Genomic DNA, 19,248 nt, shown 5'->3' with positions numbered 1-19,248 from the left:
CCAGGGTCCAGGGAATGATTGAGCATGGTGTCTTTGCTGCTAACAATTCTGTTTGGCACAGGATTTAGAAGGGCAGGGCAAGATATGAATGGTAATGTGGACTTCTCCATAAATAATTACAAGCCAGGGTGCAAAACTAATAGATGCAGTTGTAATAGATGCACAGACCAAAAGTAATCCAATTCTGTGAGGGCATGTAAATTAACCTCAACTAAGATCATTAGAGTAAATTTCCCTAAGGAGTTATTATTTAAACTCTCGGGATTTTTTTCAAGGATGAAAGGTGTAGACCCTAAATGATTATTACCAAAAGAACTCAGCAAGGATCCTGAAAAAGGAAATTCAGTAACCAAGATCACAGAAGTTATGCATATGTGAGTATTATAAATTGGGGTAAAGTGAGCCATTAACTTCTATGCATACTATTATTTATCTATACATATACTTATCATTATTTCCTCATCCTCAAATATGTAATATGGGGAGTTTAACCAAAAGGTATGTAACTTGCAACATTTCCATAATCTAAAATTAACTCTTCTATCCTTTTAAAAAGAATAGTTATTAGTAGTCATTGTATTTATGGACTACAGTGTGACATTTATACATGTGTACAAAGTGTTCTGATCTGATGCAGCAATCCACATTTCCCCTTCTTTGACATTATCACATGATTGGAGGCTTAGAGCATCTCTTTTCTATTCATACATCTATTAGGGAACTGTTAACTACAGTTTCTCTGAAATGCTGTGTAACACATATCCTCCCTACCCTTCCCACTTCAGTTAATCTTTTTCTGTGTTTATATTAAGGTTTTTTTTTTTTCTTAGCTTCCACATATGAGGAAGACTATGCAGCATTTGTAGTTCTGTATCTGACTGGACTGGCTTCTCTTAACATAATCTTCATTAGTATCATCTGTTTTTGTTGCAACTGACAGGATTTCATACTTTTTATAGTTGAATAATATCCTGTTTGAGTGTGTGTATATATCACATTTCTTTATCTGTTCATCTGATAGTGGATTTAGTTGATTCTACATCTTGACTGACTTGAACAGTGTGGCAATACACATCATGGAAGCAGTATCATCTTCAAAACAATGAAGTTGCGCCCCCCTCCTCCCAAAATCAAATGTCATGTCACTTTAGGCTTTGCATCAAAACTAGCCCTTTATTTAAGACACCTTTCTTTAATGCCTTACGTTAAAAAGCTGATATGATAAATTGTTTACTTATGTGAAATGATATTGACTTTATCAGTTACTTTACATTTAGATTTAAATGCTGGGTAAAAGCAAGGATACAAGTTCAAGGAAAACACATATTAGGAAAAACAATGAGGGGTGCATTTCAAAATGTTTTACACCAAATAAATGTCTTTTAATATTAAAAAATCAAGAACACAAGTGGATTTCAGCAGTATTACATGATACATGTAAATGTTTCTTCTGCCTCCTTTGAGGACAGTCTAAGGAATATATCTCAAAGAAAGGGATTATGAAGATAATCTGTCCCCTGTTGAGATTTAAAGTTTTAAAAATACTGCACTTTTACTCAGAGTATTAACTTTCTATTGTCTGTATTTAAGGAGTCCAGGGTGATGTACACATGAAATGAGCATGGAAGTCAAATTCATTTATCTGTCGCCTCACATGCTCTCAACTGTGTGGCATGGTGAGAGCGTCTAAAATCTATTATTAAATTTCCAGTATACAATACAATATTATTATAATCCCCATATTTAAGAACATTATGTTCCGTGTGAGGACATTTTTCAGTCTTTTTTTTTAACTTTTATTTAATGAATATAAATTTCCAGTATACAGCTTATGGATTACAATGGCTTCCCCTTCCCATAATTTCCCTCCCACCCGCAACCCTCCCCTCTCCCGCTCCCTCTCCCTTTCCATTCACATCAAGATTCATTTTCAATTCTATTTATATACAGAAGATCAATTTAGTATAAATACTTCAACAGTTTGCACCCACATAGAAACACAAAGTGAAACATACTCCTGACTTTAGATGTACAATGTAATAATTTTTCAGTCTTTTTATGCAGTATGTTCTTTAAAATTCAATTTGGACCTTCCTTTCTCATTTAAATGTATGGAGAATGGGCTTTGGTTTCTGGATAGTTTTTGTTCTCATCTCTCCTGAGGTGCTGTGTTCCTTCTGATTTCAAACTATGGCTGAACTTTAATCACACACATTATTTAATGATAGAGCTCGACTCTACAGCTATCACCTGAACAGTGACATTTTAAAGCCCCAGGTTGGAAAGGATGCTAGAATTTATTATAGCATCTGAAGTGGTGTCATTTTAAAATCTAGGTCCCTATGCACAAATTTTAAAAAGAGACCTCTTGCCCTTTATTAATTGCAGAAATAATGCCAGGGGAAAAGGACTACTTCCTTTTTTAGGCCTACCATCACTCATCTGTGAAATAGAGACTGAGTGATATTTACCTTTGGGCATCCATCTTCAATGATTAGTGGGAATTGAAGTAATTATTATAAATTAATGGCTCTAGGAGTTGTAAAAGGTTGGATATTATGGAGTTTCATTGTCATAGAGGCAGACAATTAATGAAATATACACTCATAGAGTGTACCATAGATCTTGTGACATTTCTAGTGGCTTTGCCCTTTATTATTTTACTCTATAGGATATGATCAGTGTTGCAGTCATGCTTTCACAGGTGCCTACTGAAGTTGCAGTGTTTCATGGCGAAGAGAAATAATTTTTCATAAAGACTTACATGCAGTTCAATTTGAGTAGGTTCTTAATCACTCTCACCTACACTCAGTGCCAGTATTGAATTGGTCTAAACTAGTTTACAGCTATTGAATGACTTTGGACAGTAAATCTCAAATTCTCAAGTGAGCTGTCATATAATTCAATAAGAATGCTGATCTGCTGTTATCAGGGTCAAAAACAAGTACTTCGTAAAGTGGTTTATTGTATATCAACACAGGATCACCCAGCACAGTTGTACAAATGGCTAACTTTGAGTAAGCAAAGATAGGTGTGGGGTTACAGCGGCAATAAACTTGAAATTGACAATCATCTGTGAGTGAATGTGTAGGAGGCAGTTAGTTTGATTTATGCAGTGTGGGTCACAGAAAGTGAAAGATAGAAATCAGCATCTCTGGCAGTTGAATTGCAGAGAATCCCAAGGAGCTGATGAATCACTTGGCCTGGGATTGGCAAGCAGGCTTGGAGCAATTTCACTATCTCCTACCAAACCTAAGCATAAAGATGACACCTGGAAAAAGGGAAAACATAGCATTCAGAGAAATACCATTCAGGATGTATGACTCAGAACATCTGGACATTAGAATATGGAGTTACTGGGAGTTCTAGGGTAAGTTTGGCAGGTGTGTTGTGAGCAGATCTGCAATTTGCAGCATTTATGAATGCTACTTAAATTTCCTTGTTTGGGATAAGCAATTAGCCTATCTTTTCCATACCAAGGCATTACATTTATGATACACAAATGAAAAGTAAACCTGCAGAAATCTTTTTTTAGAAAGCATGGTAAAGATGCAGATACATCTAAGAATGTTTCTAGGGAAATCATCTTGATATTATTGAAGAAAAACACATGTGAGAAATCGGCCACCCCTATCTAAATGAGCAGTAGGCTATTTGTATATTACTAAGTGGCTTATTGGACTTTGTCTTGACTTGCTCACAGTATCAACCTTTGCCTTCCAAATATGTTGCTCAAAACTTGTCTTAAGAAATAAATTGGAGGGCCGGTGCCGTGCTGATTTGGTTAATCTTCTGCCTGCGGCACCGGTGTCCCACGTGGGCATCGGGTTCTAGTCCCGGTTGCTCCTCTTCCAGTCCAGCTCTCTGCTGTGGCCTAGGAAGGCAGTGGAGGATGGCCCAGGTGCTTGGGCACCTGCACCCGCATGGGAGACCAGGAAGAAGCTCCTGGCTGCAGATTGGCGTAGCTCTGGCCATAGAAGCCATTTGGGGGGTGAACCAATGGAATGAAGACCTTTCTTTCTCTCTCTCATGGTCTAACTCTGTCAAATTAAAAAAAAATACATTAGGGATGCAACATTGTGGTGCAATGGGTTAAGTTAAGCTCTGTGATGCTGATATCCAATTTTGGAACACTGGTTTGGGTCCTGGCTACTCTGTGATTCAGCTCCCGGTGCACGTGCCTCAGAAAGCAGCAGAAGATGGTGCAAATGCTTGGGCCTCTGCCACTCACGTGTCAGACCCAGATGGAGTTCTGGGCTCTTGGCTTCAACCGGGCCTGGCCCTGGCTGATGCAGCCATTTTTCCGTAAAGTAGAGGATGGAAACCTCTCTCACTCTCTCACTCTCTTAGTCTTAATCTCCCCCTTTCTCTATAACTCTTTCAAATAAATAATTAGAAATACATTGCATTTTGCAACCCAAGCCTCAACCAACTTGGTTCACCTTGCCCTGATGAGAATCCTGCTGTGACTTTATGCACAGCAGAACCACAGTCCCCACTCCTCCACATTTCTAGTATAACTACCATAGCCCACCCTTTCTCACTGAACTCCGTGGAATTTTTGTTATATTTTGGTAGCACTGACTGAGGAACCGATCTATCTTTGAGACATAGAGGTGTTTGATCCACACATGTCTGTGTGGATTGTGGAAATAGGCCACCCTGGTGGCCTAGGGTGCGGGGGTGTTTCTGCTTGTTTTGTGACTACACTAAGTGAAAGGGACCCTACAGTCAACAGTTTTTAGAACTTTTAGCTCCATCCTGCAGTGCCTTAGAGCTGGCACACCTTGCTTGTCATTTTTTTGTAACTCCCTTACTAAGCATAGCCATTACTAAAAATTAAATTGTATATATATAGAAATAGATAAATTACATTAAAATAAACATTGACCATTTTCTAATTATGATATTAATTTTCCCTTGAAGGCTGCTGGAAATCTATGGAGAAAATGTTACATAATGAGTGTTATTGCACATTGCTTCCCAAATTAACATGTGGTAACATCGTTTTTTATACACTTAAAAATTTTTCATTTTATGTGAAGCCAAAAAGACAGAGACAAAGATCTTCCATCTACTGGTTTACTTCACAAAATCCCATAACTGTTGTCTTTTTCTCCAGTGTATTAGGGCCTATTTGATTTACTTGTGGAACTTCGTATTCAGTGAAGTATTAAGCCTTTTTACTGTAATATAAATTTAAAATATTATCTCAAGAGCTAAATAGAAAAGGTAAAAGGAGGGAGGGTGAGAGTGAGGGGGAAGTACCATTTTGTTCTTAGACTTTTTCTACAAATCACATTGAATCAGTTAAAAAACAACAACAACAACAACAACAACAAAAAACACTTAGAGAAGGATAACAACTCCTGCAACAGCCAGGAGTGGGTCAGTTCAGTGTGGGAGCCAGGAACACGGTCCACATCCCCCACGTGGGTAGCAGGGACCTCAGTACTTGAGCCACCACCTGCTGCCTTCCTCTGTGTGCATTTTCAGGAAACTGGACTCAAACAGCAGAGCTAGAATTTGATCCCCGTTCCTTTCATAGGGGATGTGGGAACCCAAACACAGGGACAACTGCTGCACCAAGGGCCTGCCCCCACAGGAATAAGCCTCTAAAACTGCTAGAATTTGGAAATTATATTGGAAAACATGTCTCTTTTAAGTTAAGCTCCCTCCCCCACACACAATAAGAGAGCTGATTGTTAAACATTGGCCAACCTAACAATGCCTCTCTCTATATTTTCTCAGATACTGAGATTGATGGGCACTGAAAGGAGAATAAAAATGAAAAACAATGGTTTTAAATTCCATGTTAAAGAGATAACCTTCCACAGATAGGATGAGCACCATTGTAGTCCTATAGTAGAGCTAGCGCAGAGGCTCCTGAAATCTGTTTATGGAGATCTAGGTGTCGACATCAGTCAAGGTTACGCCGAGCCATATGCATATAAACAAAAAGCTTGTGAAAAATGGAATCAAATATAATTTTTCTTCCAAACAAAATTAAAATCCATGGATTGGTTTTCTATCAGTCATATTTTTCATAAACTTTTGAAGAGGTCGTATATGAATAGATTTTATAACTTTTTCTGCTGAATTAAACTTTTAATTCCATTTTCTGCAAATGTATTCTCATGTGTACTTTACATTATGTTTATGAGAGGAAAAGGCTTATTTTTAAGGAATTATCTTATGTGCTGTGAGAATATAAGGCTGGCAAGTCCAAAAATCTACAGGACTGGCTGGTAGGCTGGAAATCTCAGGCAAGAGTTGAGGCTGGATATTGAGGAAAAATCTCCCCTTCTCAAAGACACACCTCAGCCTGTTGGCTAATTGGGTGATCCTTACCTACACTGTTAAGGGTAGTCTCATTTACCTCAAGTCAACTGGTGGAGATATTAACCCATCAGCAAAATACCTTTATAGAACCATCAAGATTAATATTTCACTAAATTGCAGGGTGCTATATCCTGGCCACATCATCATGAATCTATCACAGTGTCTCATTTTTCTGTGGCACTCTTGGCCATAGGAAATATTAACAATTTCAGATGGAACTGGATATCATCACATGTAATGACATAGCCAGGCACAGAATGGAAAGCCTTGTATGTTCCCTCTCACATGTGAGAGTTGTACAAGGAATATAGTTGGGGACTGATGTTGTAGCACAGCATGGGAAGCCACCGACACCCCATATAGGAGTACAGGTCCTGGCTACTCTACTTCCAATTCAGCTTTCTGCTGAGGCACCTCAAAAGTCAGTAGAGGATGGTCCAAGTATTTGGGCCTGTCCCAACTGTATGAAAGCCCAGGATGGAGTTCCTGGCTCCTGGATTTTACCTGGCTCAGCCCAGGCTGTTGCAACCATTTGGGGAATGAACCAGCAGATAAATTTCTCTCCTCTATCACTGTCTCTTGTCTCTGCCTCTCTGTGTTGATCTTTTAAATAAATTATTCTATCTTCAAAAAAATAGCTATAATTGACCTGAACTTAGAATATTGTTTAGTAGAGGTTGGGAATAGTAGAAGGGGCTATACAGGGAGGTTGGATAATGCTTACCAAAACACAGAAAAATTGTGGTTCCACAGCACAGTGGAGTGATTGTACTTTAAAGTGATATATTAAATTTTATCTAAAGAACTGGAAGGGAGAAACAGATAAACTGAAAAGATAAAGAAAAGACAGGTAAATTGAAATGTTAGGTGCCTTGTTTCATTAGTTTGTGCTACATGTATGTGTTGATATATTGCACAGGATCCTGTAATAAATGTAGAAGTATTATGTATTTATCAAATATTTTTTAAAAATAAATAATGAAATGCTAACTGTTTCATTTAAGTCCAAATAATTAAATAAGTAGGTCCTGGTAAAACTAGTAACTACTTGAAAACACAATACATATGCATTTTAATATGTATTTTATTAACTCTTAATCGCAGGTATTTTCTATGTAGGAGCGTTTCTTCAATACTAGACTCAAATTTGATACCACCAACCTCATTCCCAGCTCCACAGCGCTTTTCCATGCTGCTATGATATATGAATTAAAGAAACATCTTTTTATAAGGATATGATGATAATGAAAGGAATGTCATATAATCTAACATGAAAACAGTGAACTACTTCCAATAAGTAGCTGTGACGGTTTCCTACAGACATTGAATTCCCCTTGAAATTGAAAAACATCCCATTGACCCCGTGTTTGCAGCTGTGCCACCAGTGAGCCTTATCACAGGTTAGGGTGGCTAGGGTCCATGGCGTTCTTCGGCTCATTAAGTTACAGTGTAGTACTGTAGTTAGGATTTGTTGTTATTTCCGTGATGTATAACTGTAGTTTAGCTGAGTTTCTTATGTTGAATGAGAAAAGTCCCAGCAATTCAAATTTCCTTCTGAAATCTTCTAATTAGTATTTTTATTAATGTTGGGAAATTATAGTGTGTGTGTATGTACATACAGTGTGATTGTAGCCATACATATAAGTCCTTAACACAGAGCTTATTTTAAGTATCCAAAAGTTTTACTTGTATAAATTTATGAATAGTACACATTTGAGACAAGAGAAACCCCTCATTTACAAGTGATCAAAGTACTAACATGCTTAGTAATTTTACAACATACCATAACCAAGTTTAGATGTAAGTTAAAGGAAAGAGAGGGGCATAGGTTTGGCCTAGAAGTTAAAATGATAATTATTTCTCCTGTGTACCACATGGGAGTACCTGGGGTCCAGTTCCCAGCTCTGGTTCCTCATTCCCGCTCCCTGCTCATGTAAACCTTGGGAGGCAGTGGTGATGGCTCAAGTGATTGGACTTCTGCTTCCCTCATGGGCAATCCGGTTTGAGTTTTGAGCTCCTGCTTTGGCCCCAGCCAAAGCTTTAGGCCCCAGCCCCAGCTATTGTGAGCATTTGGGGATGAACCAGCAGAAGGGGGCCGCTCCCCTCCTCAATAATAAATAAATCAAAGAAAAAAGAAGCAATAACTTATTTCATTCTAGATGCTCATGTTTCCTGAGATTCATCAAGTGCTGCCTACTCCCTCCCCAACATCCTTTGTCTCTTATTCATTCTGACTACTGGTACTTCTATGAGCTTCCTTTTCCCAGCTGGTCAGCTGAAATAAGATAGGAAATTCTGCCAAATGGCAAAGACCAGAAACTTCAGCTGAAGAGCTACGGGGATTCTTCTTTATTCTTTAGGATAAAGTGTTTCACATTCTCTCTGTGCAATTGTTGGCACCAATTTAAGCAATTAACTTATTGGTCCCACTCAAGTGGTTTAGTTTTGAAAAATGCACAGTGAGAATTTTATGTTTATTTATTTGAAAAACAGAAAGAGGGAGAGAGAAATCTTTCATTTGCTGATTTACTCCCTAAATGGCTGTAACAGCTAGGTCTGGGCCAGAATCTCCCACGTGGATGGCAGGGCCCCAAGCTCTCAGGCCATCTTCCATAGCTTCCCTAGGTGCATCAGCAGGGAGTTGGATCAGAAGCGGAACAACAGAGACTCAAACTGACACTCCAGTATGGAATATGGGCATTGCACGCAACACCTCAACCATTGTGCTGTAGCACATGTCGCATTGAAAATTTTAGAAGTACAGGAATTATAAAGTCTTAATCAGTAAATAGATAGTATCAAAGAATGATAATGTAGTTGTTTGAATAATAAGACCCACTGAGTTAAAACAATAGTGAACTTCCTAAAACTTTTGTGAATATTTGAAAATTTCTGATTATGTTACTGAACAACTTTACTAAAGAAGAGTTGCCCTTAAAGATACAAAAAGATAATTTATAACAACTCTTCACACTGAGAAATATTTAAAAGTGATATTGCAAAGTTTAAGGAATTTTAACTTAAGGAGGTGAATGGGAATGTTTGTTTAAGAAATTCTATTCCTCTGTGTTCTGACACCCCTGACCACCTTTTAGAGGAAATTCATGAAAGTAAAACCAGTCCAAGTTTACTGAAAACTTCAATTTAAATGATCTTAAGCTATCAGAAACTCAAGAGTTAAATTTTACTGTAGTGTATTTCACTTCCTTACTCCTGTCCAATCAACTGTCTCAGCACTAGCTGAAGACATGGAATAATTTGAGGAGACACACAAGATGGCCTCAAGCCCACTCATCCACAGTGGGGATGTCAGGAGTTTGAGGATGAGAGAACCATCACACGGCACACTCTGGGGACAAGCACAAACGAAAGCCTGTACCCCAACCAAATGCAATTTGGAAGCTCAGTAATTGATGCTGTTTGCTGACCTCTTTTGTCGTCTTTCTACTTCTTAGTCTGATTTCTATCCTTTCTCTGAAGAGAGTCAAGGTAGTAATTTCCCTCCACACTCCAAAGCTCTTTAAAAGCCAAGACTCTGGCAGGCCATGCTCTGTGAAATGTCACTCATTCCAGCTACTTCATTTTTGGTGTGTGTATTAGGAGTGTGCATCCCGAAGTCCCAAAGTGTCACATTTTAGGGTGGACAGTTTGCTGGAGCAGTCATGTGGAGGCTGGCTGTGTGGTTAATGAGGTCTCCTGTCTGTTGCTCTTTCCTGCTATGCCACTCATCAAGTCTACCCCTGGCTGTTTTCAGACCCAAGACCATTATTGGAGGGAGAGGAGTCTGGCAGAATCACATTTCTGCTGTATGCCAGCATCTTCTTGTGAACATGAATATTTGGGTAGCATTTGACAAAATATGTTGTAGAGAATTGCAGGATGCGTGCAGAGGCAGGAATGTCCCCATGTCTTCTTCCTTGGAAAACAGAAGACAAGTTATTGTTTGATTATAAGTCTTTGAGCTCATTCTGTAATTTCATGGAGGAATTGCCTTCTTCCATATCTACAACCCACCCATCAGTATTACACAGCTGCTGAAGAGCCCTTGGAAGGCAGGGATGCAGGGAATTGACCAGCATTAACCCAAGTGTTCTAGGAAAGGAACATCTTGGATAAAGCCCGTTACACGGCCCTGTGGTTAATCTTCTAATCGTGAACCTGTCATGATTTACACATCCATCATTTACAACAAATGATTGCTGAATAAAGGCACAATTTTCATGGCTTCATTTCCACGTTTGCTGCATTTAGAGTTTCTTATCCTGATCCTTTCATTACTAGTGGACCTGGAGGTGTCTCGCTGTGCTCCAGATGAGTTGAATCTTATGTCTAACTCTAGGTCAGGTTTATTTTAAGGAACCTAAGGCAATTTGCAGAAGGAATGCCAGTGAGTAACTCCTGAAGAACAATACTTTCTCCTCCTTCATGAATTATGATTTTGGAATAATTCCACTATTCTATCAAATACTCCTGTCATGAATGATGAAGCTGAGAAAAGTTTCATATCCTTGCCACTCGGAGATATTGTAACAGGAAAGGTCAGAGCTGGTTTCTTCATACAGCAAAGTAGCTATTATTGATAATTTCAGAGAGTAAGTATTTTGAGACTTGCAGGGCATCTGCTCTCTGTCATAACTGTGGCGATGCCATCCTAACACTGAGGAGGTTCCTAAGTGAACAGGCACTGGTGAGTTCTGGTAAAGATTTATGGGCACTTGAATGTCATAAAACATATACATATTATTTTTAAAATGTGTCCTCCTGTTACCCACAAGTCTTGCCAAAACAGCTGGTAGACTGGATTTGGCCCAGAGGCCCTACTGTACAGAACTGTTCTGGAGAGAAAAAAATTAAGCTCAAGTAGAATGAATCACCCTAAGCCTCTCTGACCATTCAAAATTGTAAGATTGTTCTGGGTGATATCCATGACCTGAGATCAGTGAAGGGGGGAGCTGTCCTTCAGTGCTTCTGCTCTCCACCTCCCTACTTGTCCAGTACAATGTAAAAAGAAAGCAAGACTCAGAGTGCATTCAATCACACACATTGGACATTTACTTGCTAGCAGTTCCCAATCTAGTCAGGCACCATGGCCCTAGTTGTTTAGGAGCCACACAGTGCATGCTTGCTCACTCACTCTGCAAGTACTCTGTTTAAATGGTTTTCTCCAAGACTGACTCGGTGACCTTCCAACATCAGGATTCTTCAAAGTTCTGGTGATGTCAGCGAGCAAAATTCTCCTTGCCAGGACCTACCATACGGCCCTCAATTGAAGAAATCCCTTCTTAGGCACACTTTTTTCTCTTTACTTTTTTTACTGTAGTAAAATATACATAAGCTTTAACATTTTAACCATTTTGCAGTGTGTAGTTCAGTGACATCAAGTAATTTCATAAAGTTTAATCCTCACTATGGCATCCTAGAATATTTTCATCATCACAAAGTGAAATTGCATCCATTAAATTGTTTCTCCCAACTTCACCTCCCCAGCCGTCTGTAACCACCATTCTACTTTGTTTTCGTGAATTTGACCACTCTAGAGACTTCATATAAATGGAATCATACAGGGGATATTTGCCCTTGTTGTCTTATTTCACTTTGCATAACACCTTCAAGGTTCATTCATGTTGTAGCACAAGTCAGTGCCTCATTCATTTTTTATGGCTGAATAGTATTCCTTAGTTGGTGTATGCCATAATTTGTCTATACATTCATCTGTGTGTGGCCATATTGGTTGTTTCCATCTTTTAGTTTTTGTGAATAATGTTGAAAGTCTAACATTTTGAACATCACTTATCTTTTTTATTTAAGTTTTATTCATTTCTTTGAAAGGTGTAGTTACAGGGAGAGGGAGGAGACACATAGAGAAAGAGATCTTGGTTTATTCCCCAAATGGTTGTAACGGTAGGCTCTGGGCCAGGCTGCAGTCAGGAGCCAGGAACTCCATCCAGGTCTCCCACATAGGTAATGGGTCCAAGTACTCGGGCCATCATCTGCTACTTTTCCAGAATGGAGCTCAACACCACTTACTTCAACTGTGAACATTTATATCTAACTTCTCTTAATAAAAAATCAAATCAAATCAAATAAATCCTTGCATTGCTTTAGATAATACTAGTAATGTTGGAAGGCTTGCTGTAGATACCCCAAGAGCATGGATTCCTGTTTGAAGTACTCTAAATGTTAACTAATCACCCTGAGGGGTATAGATCAAATTTGATTCACATACACACACACACACACACACATACATATATATTCCAGGGCATATACTTCAGACTTTTAAACTAAGTAACTCCAGAAATATTACACAGTTTGGCCATGACATTTCTGTTTTTCAAACAGCCCATTTGCCCTTAAGCACTTGCAAAATCCTCCACGTGGGGAGAGGTGACTGTTCAACCAGAAGGCTGTTCTGAATGAGTGCTAATAATGAATAAAGCCTGCCCAGGGCTTTATGATGTGAAAGTTTGCACAAAAAACATCCATCACCCTATTTGTCTTATCCTCAGAGAAAATGTTTGTACAAATTTACTGTTGTGATAACTGAGAGACATTAAGACATAGATGCCACTGTTAACTATTTGATCCTGTTGCACCTGTCTGCATCTTTGACATGACATGAAGAGGTCATATAACCCCAAAATGATGGATAGTGATTATTAACATTTATTTCTAGCAACATTTTGAAAGTGGCAAAAACTCACTTGCATATCTGTAATGAGTTTGTATTTATTTGGATTGTGAAAATAATTGAGTATGAACGTATGGATTCTTCACATTAAATATTTATCAATTCTAGTAATAATGAGACACTAGAAGGGAGATTTTTCTTATCAAACCACTTTATAGTTTACAAATATAGAGCTTTTTCCCATTGTCATATTTTAATAGTAAGGAATAGCCTTTGATATCATTATAATAACTTTTTAAATTTAACTATGTTTCATATTTTCATTTGTGAAATGAAAGTACCTAATTTAGTGAACTTTTTCCTCACATCATCCCTTTAAGTGTGATTATTATTTCTATTTTTCCAGGTGAGAAATTGAACTATTAAAGCAGCATAGTAAGATCAAATCAGAATTTATCTGATTTGAATACCTGTATTACTGTAACTGTTTATGATATATTACAGTCAAAAGATTAAATATCAGGAAGTATTACTATGGGGATATTTTATAAAAACCCAATAATTAATAAAAAGTAAGCTGTGAAATTATTTTCAAAATGAATCACACTGTATACAGAAAAGGAAGAAATGATGTAACAACATGAAAGTGTGACTTGTGTTCTTTGGAACTGAAGGCTCCTTAACTCAAGGAATGCCCAGTGTATGGAGAAATGCCAAGAACCACTGCCCTATCTGGATCTAGATTTTAAAAAGTTAAAGTAGTCATGGTTCAGGTTCATCCTAAAGTTGACAAGTAATCTTGGTGTCGAGATACTCAAGTTTTTTTGTTTTTTAAAGATTTTATTTATTTGAAAGTCAGAGAGTTACACAGAGAGAAGTCAAGTCTTCCATTCAATGGCTCACTCCCCAATCGGCTGTAATGGCCGGAGCTGCGCAGATCCGAAGCCAGGAGCTTCCTCCGGGTCTCCCACGAGGGTGCAGGGGCTCAAGGACTTGGGCCATTTTCCACTGCTTTCCCAGCAGGCCATAGCAGAGAGCTGGATCAGAAGAGGAGCAGCCAGGACTCAAACCGGTGCCCATATGGGATGCCGGTGCCTCAGGCCAGGGCTTTAACCCACTGCACCACAGTGCTGGCCCCTGAGATACTCAAGTTTTACTGCTAAGTAGTGAATGGCTAGAACTTCTGGGAAGGGTAAAGCACATATGCAAATCCAGGTTCTTCTTATCTCCCTTTTAGACTTAGGTATTTGGAAAGTAATAGCTCAACATATATTTATGTAATCATTAGGGGTGCAAAGGACATTTCCGTACTCGCTTTGAAGGGATATTTAATGTTAACATCTTTTCAGGATGTTCTTTTCTCTGATTTAATATAAGCCAGTTTTTCAATCCTACCACTCTCTTTCTTATTCCGTCCTCCTCTGTTTTCACAAGGGAAATGTTCATTTCTCAAGGGTTAACACATCAGGGTGACATTTTTCTTTGGAATCATCAAATCTGAGCTTATAATAAAAGTGTACGAGGCTTTTGGTGAAAAACAACAAAAATACATTTTCTATCTATTTGTATTTAGGATATTTGTGGATGAAACCCCATTGATATACATTTGTGGAATTAGATCCAATGGGGATCATTATAATTTTTGTTCACTCCAAGAAAATCAGTATTTTACATCAAGTAGTAAAAATGAGTGTGTGTGTAATGTTAAACCAAAGTTATTTCATTATGGTAGTGTGGTGTTTGTGCATGTACAAGGTCATGACAGTGTATCTGAGAGCCCACCTTATTAATGCAATGGAATATTACACTGTCCATAGAACTGGAAATGTTCTCAAGAAATCAATTCATTTTTCTTCGTTTTTATGGATCCCTGGCCAAAAGAAAACTAGAGAGATCAAAAGAGAGAGAGAGAGAGATAGGTAAACATGGAGAGAGAAACTAGAAGGATAGACAATTTAAATCAATGGCATTGATCCATATGGTGTCTCGTACTCCAGGCTATGATAAAACTGAGGTAGAATGAGTTTTTGTGGTTTTTAGAGGAAAACTGTTGTTCAAGTAGTCAGGAAAATAAGAGAGTAGAGTCTTCTCTACAATCCTGAGATGAAGGCATTAACTGAAAACCATAGAAAATCCTGACCAAAGCAGAGTTAAAGGAACTGTTAAAATCATCTACCTGGATGTTATTTGCAAAACCCAGAATTTACTGTATTTCCTTTAGGAAACAGCTCCACTTTACACACTGTGCTTGTTTTCTTCCTTACACATGAAATGCAAATCTACCTATTGTTGTGTTTTCAAAATACCCATATTTATTAAGAAAATAAAAACATGACCAGAACCTTCTTAATATCCCTTTTGGAAAAAAAGTAATGAATCTCACACGTGCACACGGGTGTGCACACGCGCGCGTGCACACACACACAAGCTATTAAAATGCAGAAATTGCTTGTGGGTTTTTGTTGTTTCCTTTTCCATTGAGCTTGATTTTTCCCCCTGAAACCTTTGTTTAAGGCATACAAACTGCATGCATTTCATAAATTCAAATTTAGGAATATGGTGATTCTTCCCACCCACACTCCCTCCCTCTATTCCTCTCCCTCTCCTATTCCCATTCTTATTTTTTTTTAACTTTTATTTAATGAATATAAATTTCCAGTGTACAGCTTATGGATTACAATGGATTGCCCCCCCCCATAACTTCCCTCCCACCCGCAACCCTCCCCTCTCCCGCTCCCTCTCCCCTTCCATTTGCATCAAGATTCATTTTCAATTCTCTTTATATACAGAAGATCAATTTAGTATAAAGATTTCAACAGTTTGCACCCACATAGAAACACAAAGTGAAACATACTGTTGGAGTACTAGTTATAGCATTAAATCACAATGTACAGTACATTAAGGACAGAGATCCCACATGAGGAGCAAGTGCACAGTGGCTCCTGTTGTTGACCCAACAAATTGACACTCTAGTTTATGGCGCCAGTAACCATCCTAGGCTGTCGTCATGAGTTGCCAAGGCTATGGAAGCCTTCCAAGTTTGCCGACTCTGATCATATTTTAGACAAGGTCATAAAAGACAGAGTGAGGATAGTAACCAATGATCCTAAGAGTGGCATTTACCAGGTTTGAACAATTATACAGCATTAAGTGGGGAAGAGGACCATCAGTACACACAGGTTGGGAGTAGAGCCATTGGTGGTAGAGTAGAGGTTATGATTACAAAGGAATGAGGCCCAAGTGCACTAGACAGGGCCTAGAACAAAGGACAGAGTCATTATTAGCCATTCTTATTTTTTTTTACTAAGATCTATTTTCAATTAACTTTATACATATAAGGTTAACTCTGAATAGCCCTTGTCACCACTGTTGAGGGACAGTTTATTTTTTCATACTATTTGTTGAACTTATAGAACTTAATATTTTATATAAAAATAACTTAGCAACTTGATGCCCATTTACTTTTGATGAAGCTATCCTAATTCCTTTGCCATGTCTATCTCTGGAACCATGCTTTGTAATGGGGCTCTGGGTGTCAGAATCACTGTGGGAAAAATTCACGATTTACATTGTTTTCTATCTTCCCATTTTGGATTCGAGTCAAAGGTGATCAAGAACATGTCTGTATGTAAACATGTTTGATTATCACTGATTGTGGGTGCAATAATACGCCACAGGGAACCATGGAATGTCACAGGAAAGGGGGTCCTGGAAAGAATCCCCTAGGATTTGGGATTCAGGTGGCTGTACTGGGGAACAGGCCACTGGACCCAGGGTTGAACCTAGGATGGGTACTGTCAGAAAACAGGTGATTCTATATCAAGGTATCTCAATAAATCTTAGACAAGATGGGGCACTGGTGAGGGGACACATCTGTAAATGGTGAGGAAGCATCAATCTGTTTTGGTTGAGATGGGCGGTGTTTGGTGATGTGTGAATGGCGCAGTGTCCTTGTCTTCTGTGCATAGACACAATTATGAAGTGACCTTGCTTAGCCTCATTCTATCATGGTGTCAGAGTCATCTTGTCTGAGGGTGGTTTCAGGGAGATTGTGTGTGTGTAATAATAGTCAAGGACAACTTGTTTTCTTCCTTATGTCTACCTATCACTTTCCTCTTTAGCAAAACTGTGGTGATGACTGATGTTTATGTTTTATTGCAAATATTTTGCTATAAGATATTTTAATCACACAGAAACAGTAAAGATAATGCAATAAATACTATATATCCATCAAACATCTTAAGAAATATGGCAAAAGATTATAGATAAGGGTCTCTGAGCTTTTATCTCCAATCTCTAATCCCTCCTCTCCCTTTGAGGGAAACACTAACCTGAGTTTCATGTTTATAATTCTAAGGAATGATGCATTTCCTTTCCTTTAAAAGTAGGATTTCTGTAGTCTTTCTTTGCCCTGAGAATTATGGAAAACCTGATTTTAATATGGACTGTGATCATTTTTCTTTGTTCTGGTATTATTTAAGTAGGAATTTAAATATCAAATTATATGAGGTACCTTAGACACCCAGGGTCAGAAGATATACTTTTATAAGTGCTGTTAAACATTGTAAGTGAGGTTTTTATTCATAGCATCAAGTACTCTGTTCATTTGGTTTTCAATGCCCTGAAGTGACTTTATTCATCTGGGTGATTTTTTGCTTTATTTAGGAAGATGTTGGGTAGATTTTCCTTTTTCCCTCTGTGGACTCTGAAAAACATTTTTGACACAGTTTTTGAGTCTGTGGACTCTGAAAAACATTTTTGACACTGAGTTGCATCAATTGGAAGTTCACATTTTATGCAATAACAGACCACTTTAATTTCATAATGCAAAGGATTGGCTTCTACCTTCAAATAGCACTTAGGAAAGCAACGATGTCAAAAGAAGTAGCCTGGTACATCAAGAGATAAATATGCTGCATTAAGTACAAGACTTTCATTCCCTTCTATTTCCACTTCCAGAGAACATAAACATTAGTTGAAGCCATCAGTGCCTTCCTCCTTTGAAAGGAATATTTTCTGACAAGAAATGCCAACTGAAGAATGTGTGGCACATGAGACCTGCCATCAAAAACATTCACATTAACCTGCAGCAAAGCTAATACATCACACAGTTGGACTGGTGAAACGAGAACTCCAGGGGATGTTACCCTCCTCTCTTGCTCTTCCAGTCCAGCAGACTGTGGTGATAGGACTCAATGTCTTTGTGTGGCTTCCAAAGACAAGTTCATGTGCAACTGTGTGACATCTCTTGTCATCTGGTGTATTTAGTACACTTTAAAAGCAGGCAAAAGCCATGGTGTTTTGTAGATTTCAATGCAATTTTACTCACATAGTAGGGACTGGAGACTAAACATCAGGTTCAACCTAAGTCTGTCAAGTACACTGATGTGTTGTGATCCCCGCCTCTTATAGCTGGCGCAGTAGATGGAACAAATACCCCAGATTACAGCAAAATGTTAGAGAAGCAACATCTCTGAAAACTACCCAAAGTCCTTATTCCATGCTCATGTTGAGTTTCCCATTGCAGGGGAACACTTAAGAATCTGCCCTCAGGAGTACACATGCTGCACTACAGAAATGGAAGACAAGTTAAGTCAACAAAGCAAACTGGAGTTTGAAAACCTCGTGGAGGAGACTAGTCATTTCGTGCGCACAACGTTTGTGTCCAGGCATAAGAAATTTGATGGTAAGTAAAAAGCAGTGTCTGCTCCTCGTTGTCGTAGGTGTACTTGTCTCTGAGAATCGTGGATTGGTATGAAAAGCATTTTCTTTAAAGAAGGGTTTTTTTCAGCTCCTCTTAGACATTTATAGCTTTGTCTATTTTTAGCAAAAGCATGAGTGTTCTTGACAGTATGTTATTTTTATAGTAATATCTTTGAAAAACCTGAGTTAACCAAGCTGTTTTGCATTTATGCTTTGCCTGTGAGATTGATTCTGAAAGATTTAGCTCAATTTTTCATTGTTAGAGTGATTCTAATTCAGGCTTTGTCACATTGTAGCTTGTCTTCAGTTTTCATGTGGGAATTTTCTTTTAAAAATTAAGTGTCATTTAAGATGATTTGAAATATATCACGTTCACAAAGACAGGCTTGTTTTAACTTACATGGACTCCTTTATTTTAGACTTCACTATTGCAATGATGTAGCACATTTTCACTGTATTTGAAGTGCTTTCAGCATAAGGTTAAACCCCATTTTGACTTTCTGATCATGAGCAGTCAACTTCATCTCTATATTTTATTTGTTAAACTAAGCATTTTCAACTAGGAAGCACAA

The 19,248-nt window shown here is 38.3% G+C and overlaps 1 protein-coding gene across 1 annotated transcript in view; it reads left to right on the top strand.

The window, feature by feature from the left end:
* The window catches only part of GPC6 (glypican 6), a 1,223,803-nt gene that overhangs the window by 294,479 nt on the left and 910,076 nt on the right, over positions 1–19,248 (top strand). Inside the window, exon 2 of the mRNA XM_062194034.1 lies at positions 18,501–18,659. Coding sequence (XP_062050018.1) covers positions 18,501–18,659 — 159 coding nt within the window. The remainder of the gene's footprint in view (positions 1–18,500; positions 18,660–19,248) is intronic.

The sequence above is a fragment of the Lepus europaeus genome, chromosome 6 (assembly GCF_033115175.1).
Source record: "Lepus europaeus isolate LE1 chromosome 6, mLepTim1.pri, whole genome shotgun sequence".
Lineage (NCBI taxonomy): Eukaryota > Metazoa > Chordata > Mammalia > Lagomorpha > Leporidae > Lepus > Lepus europaeus.
Note: the sequence above shows the minus strand (reverse complement) of the source record. Positions and strands in the feature narration are given on the sequence as shown.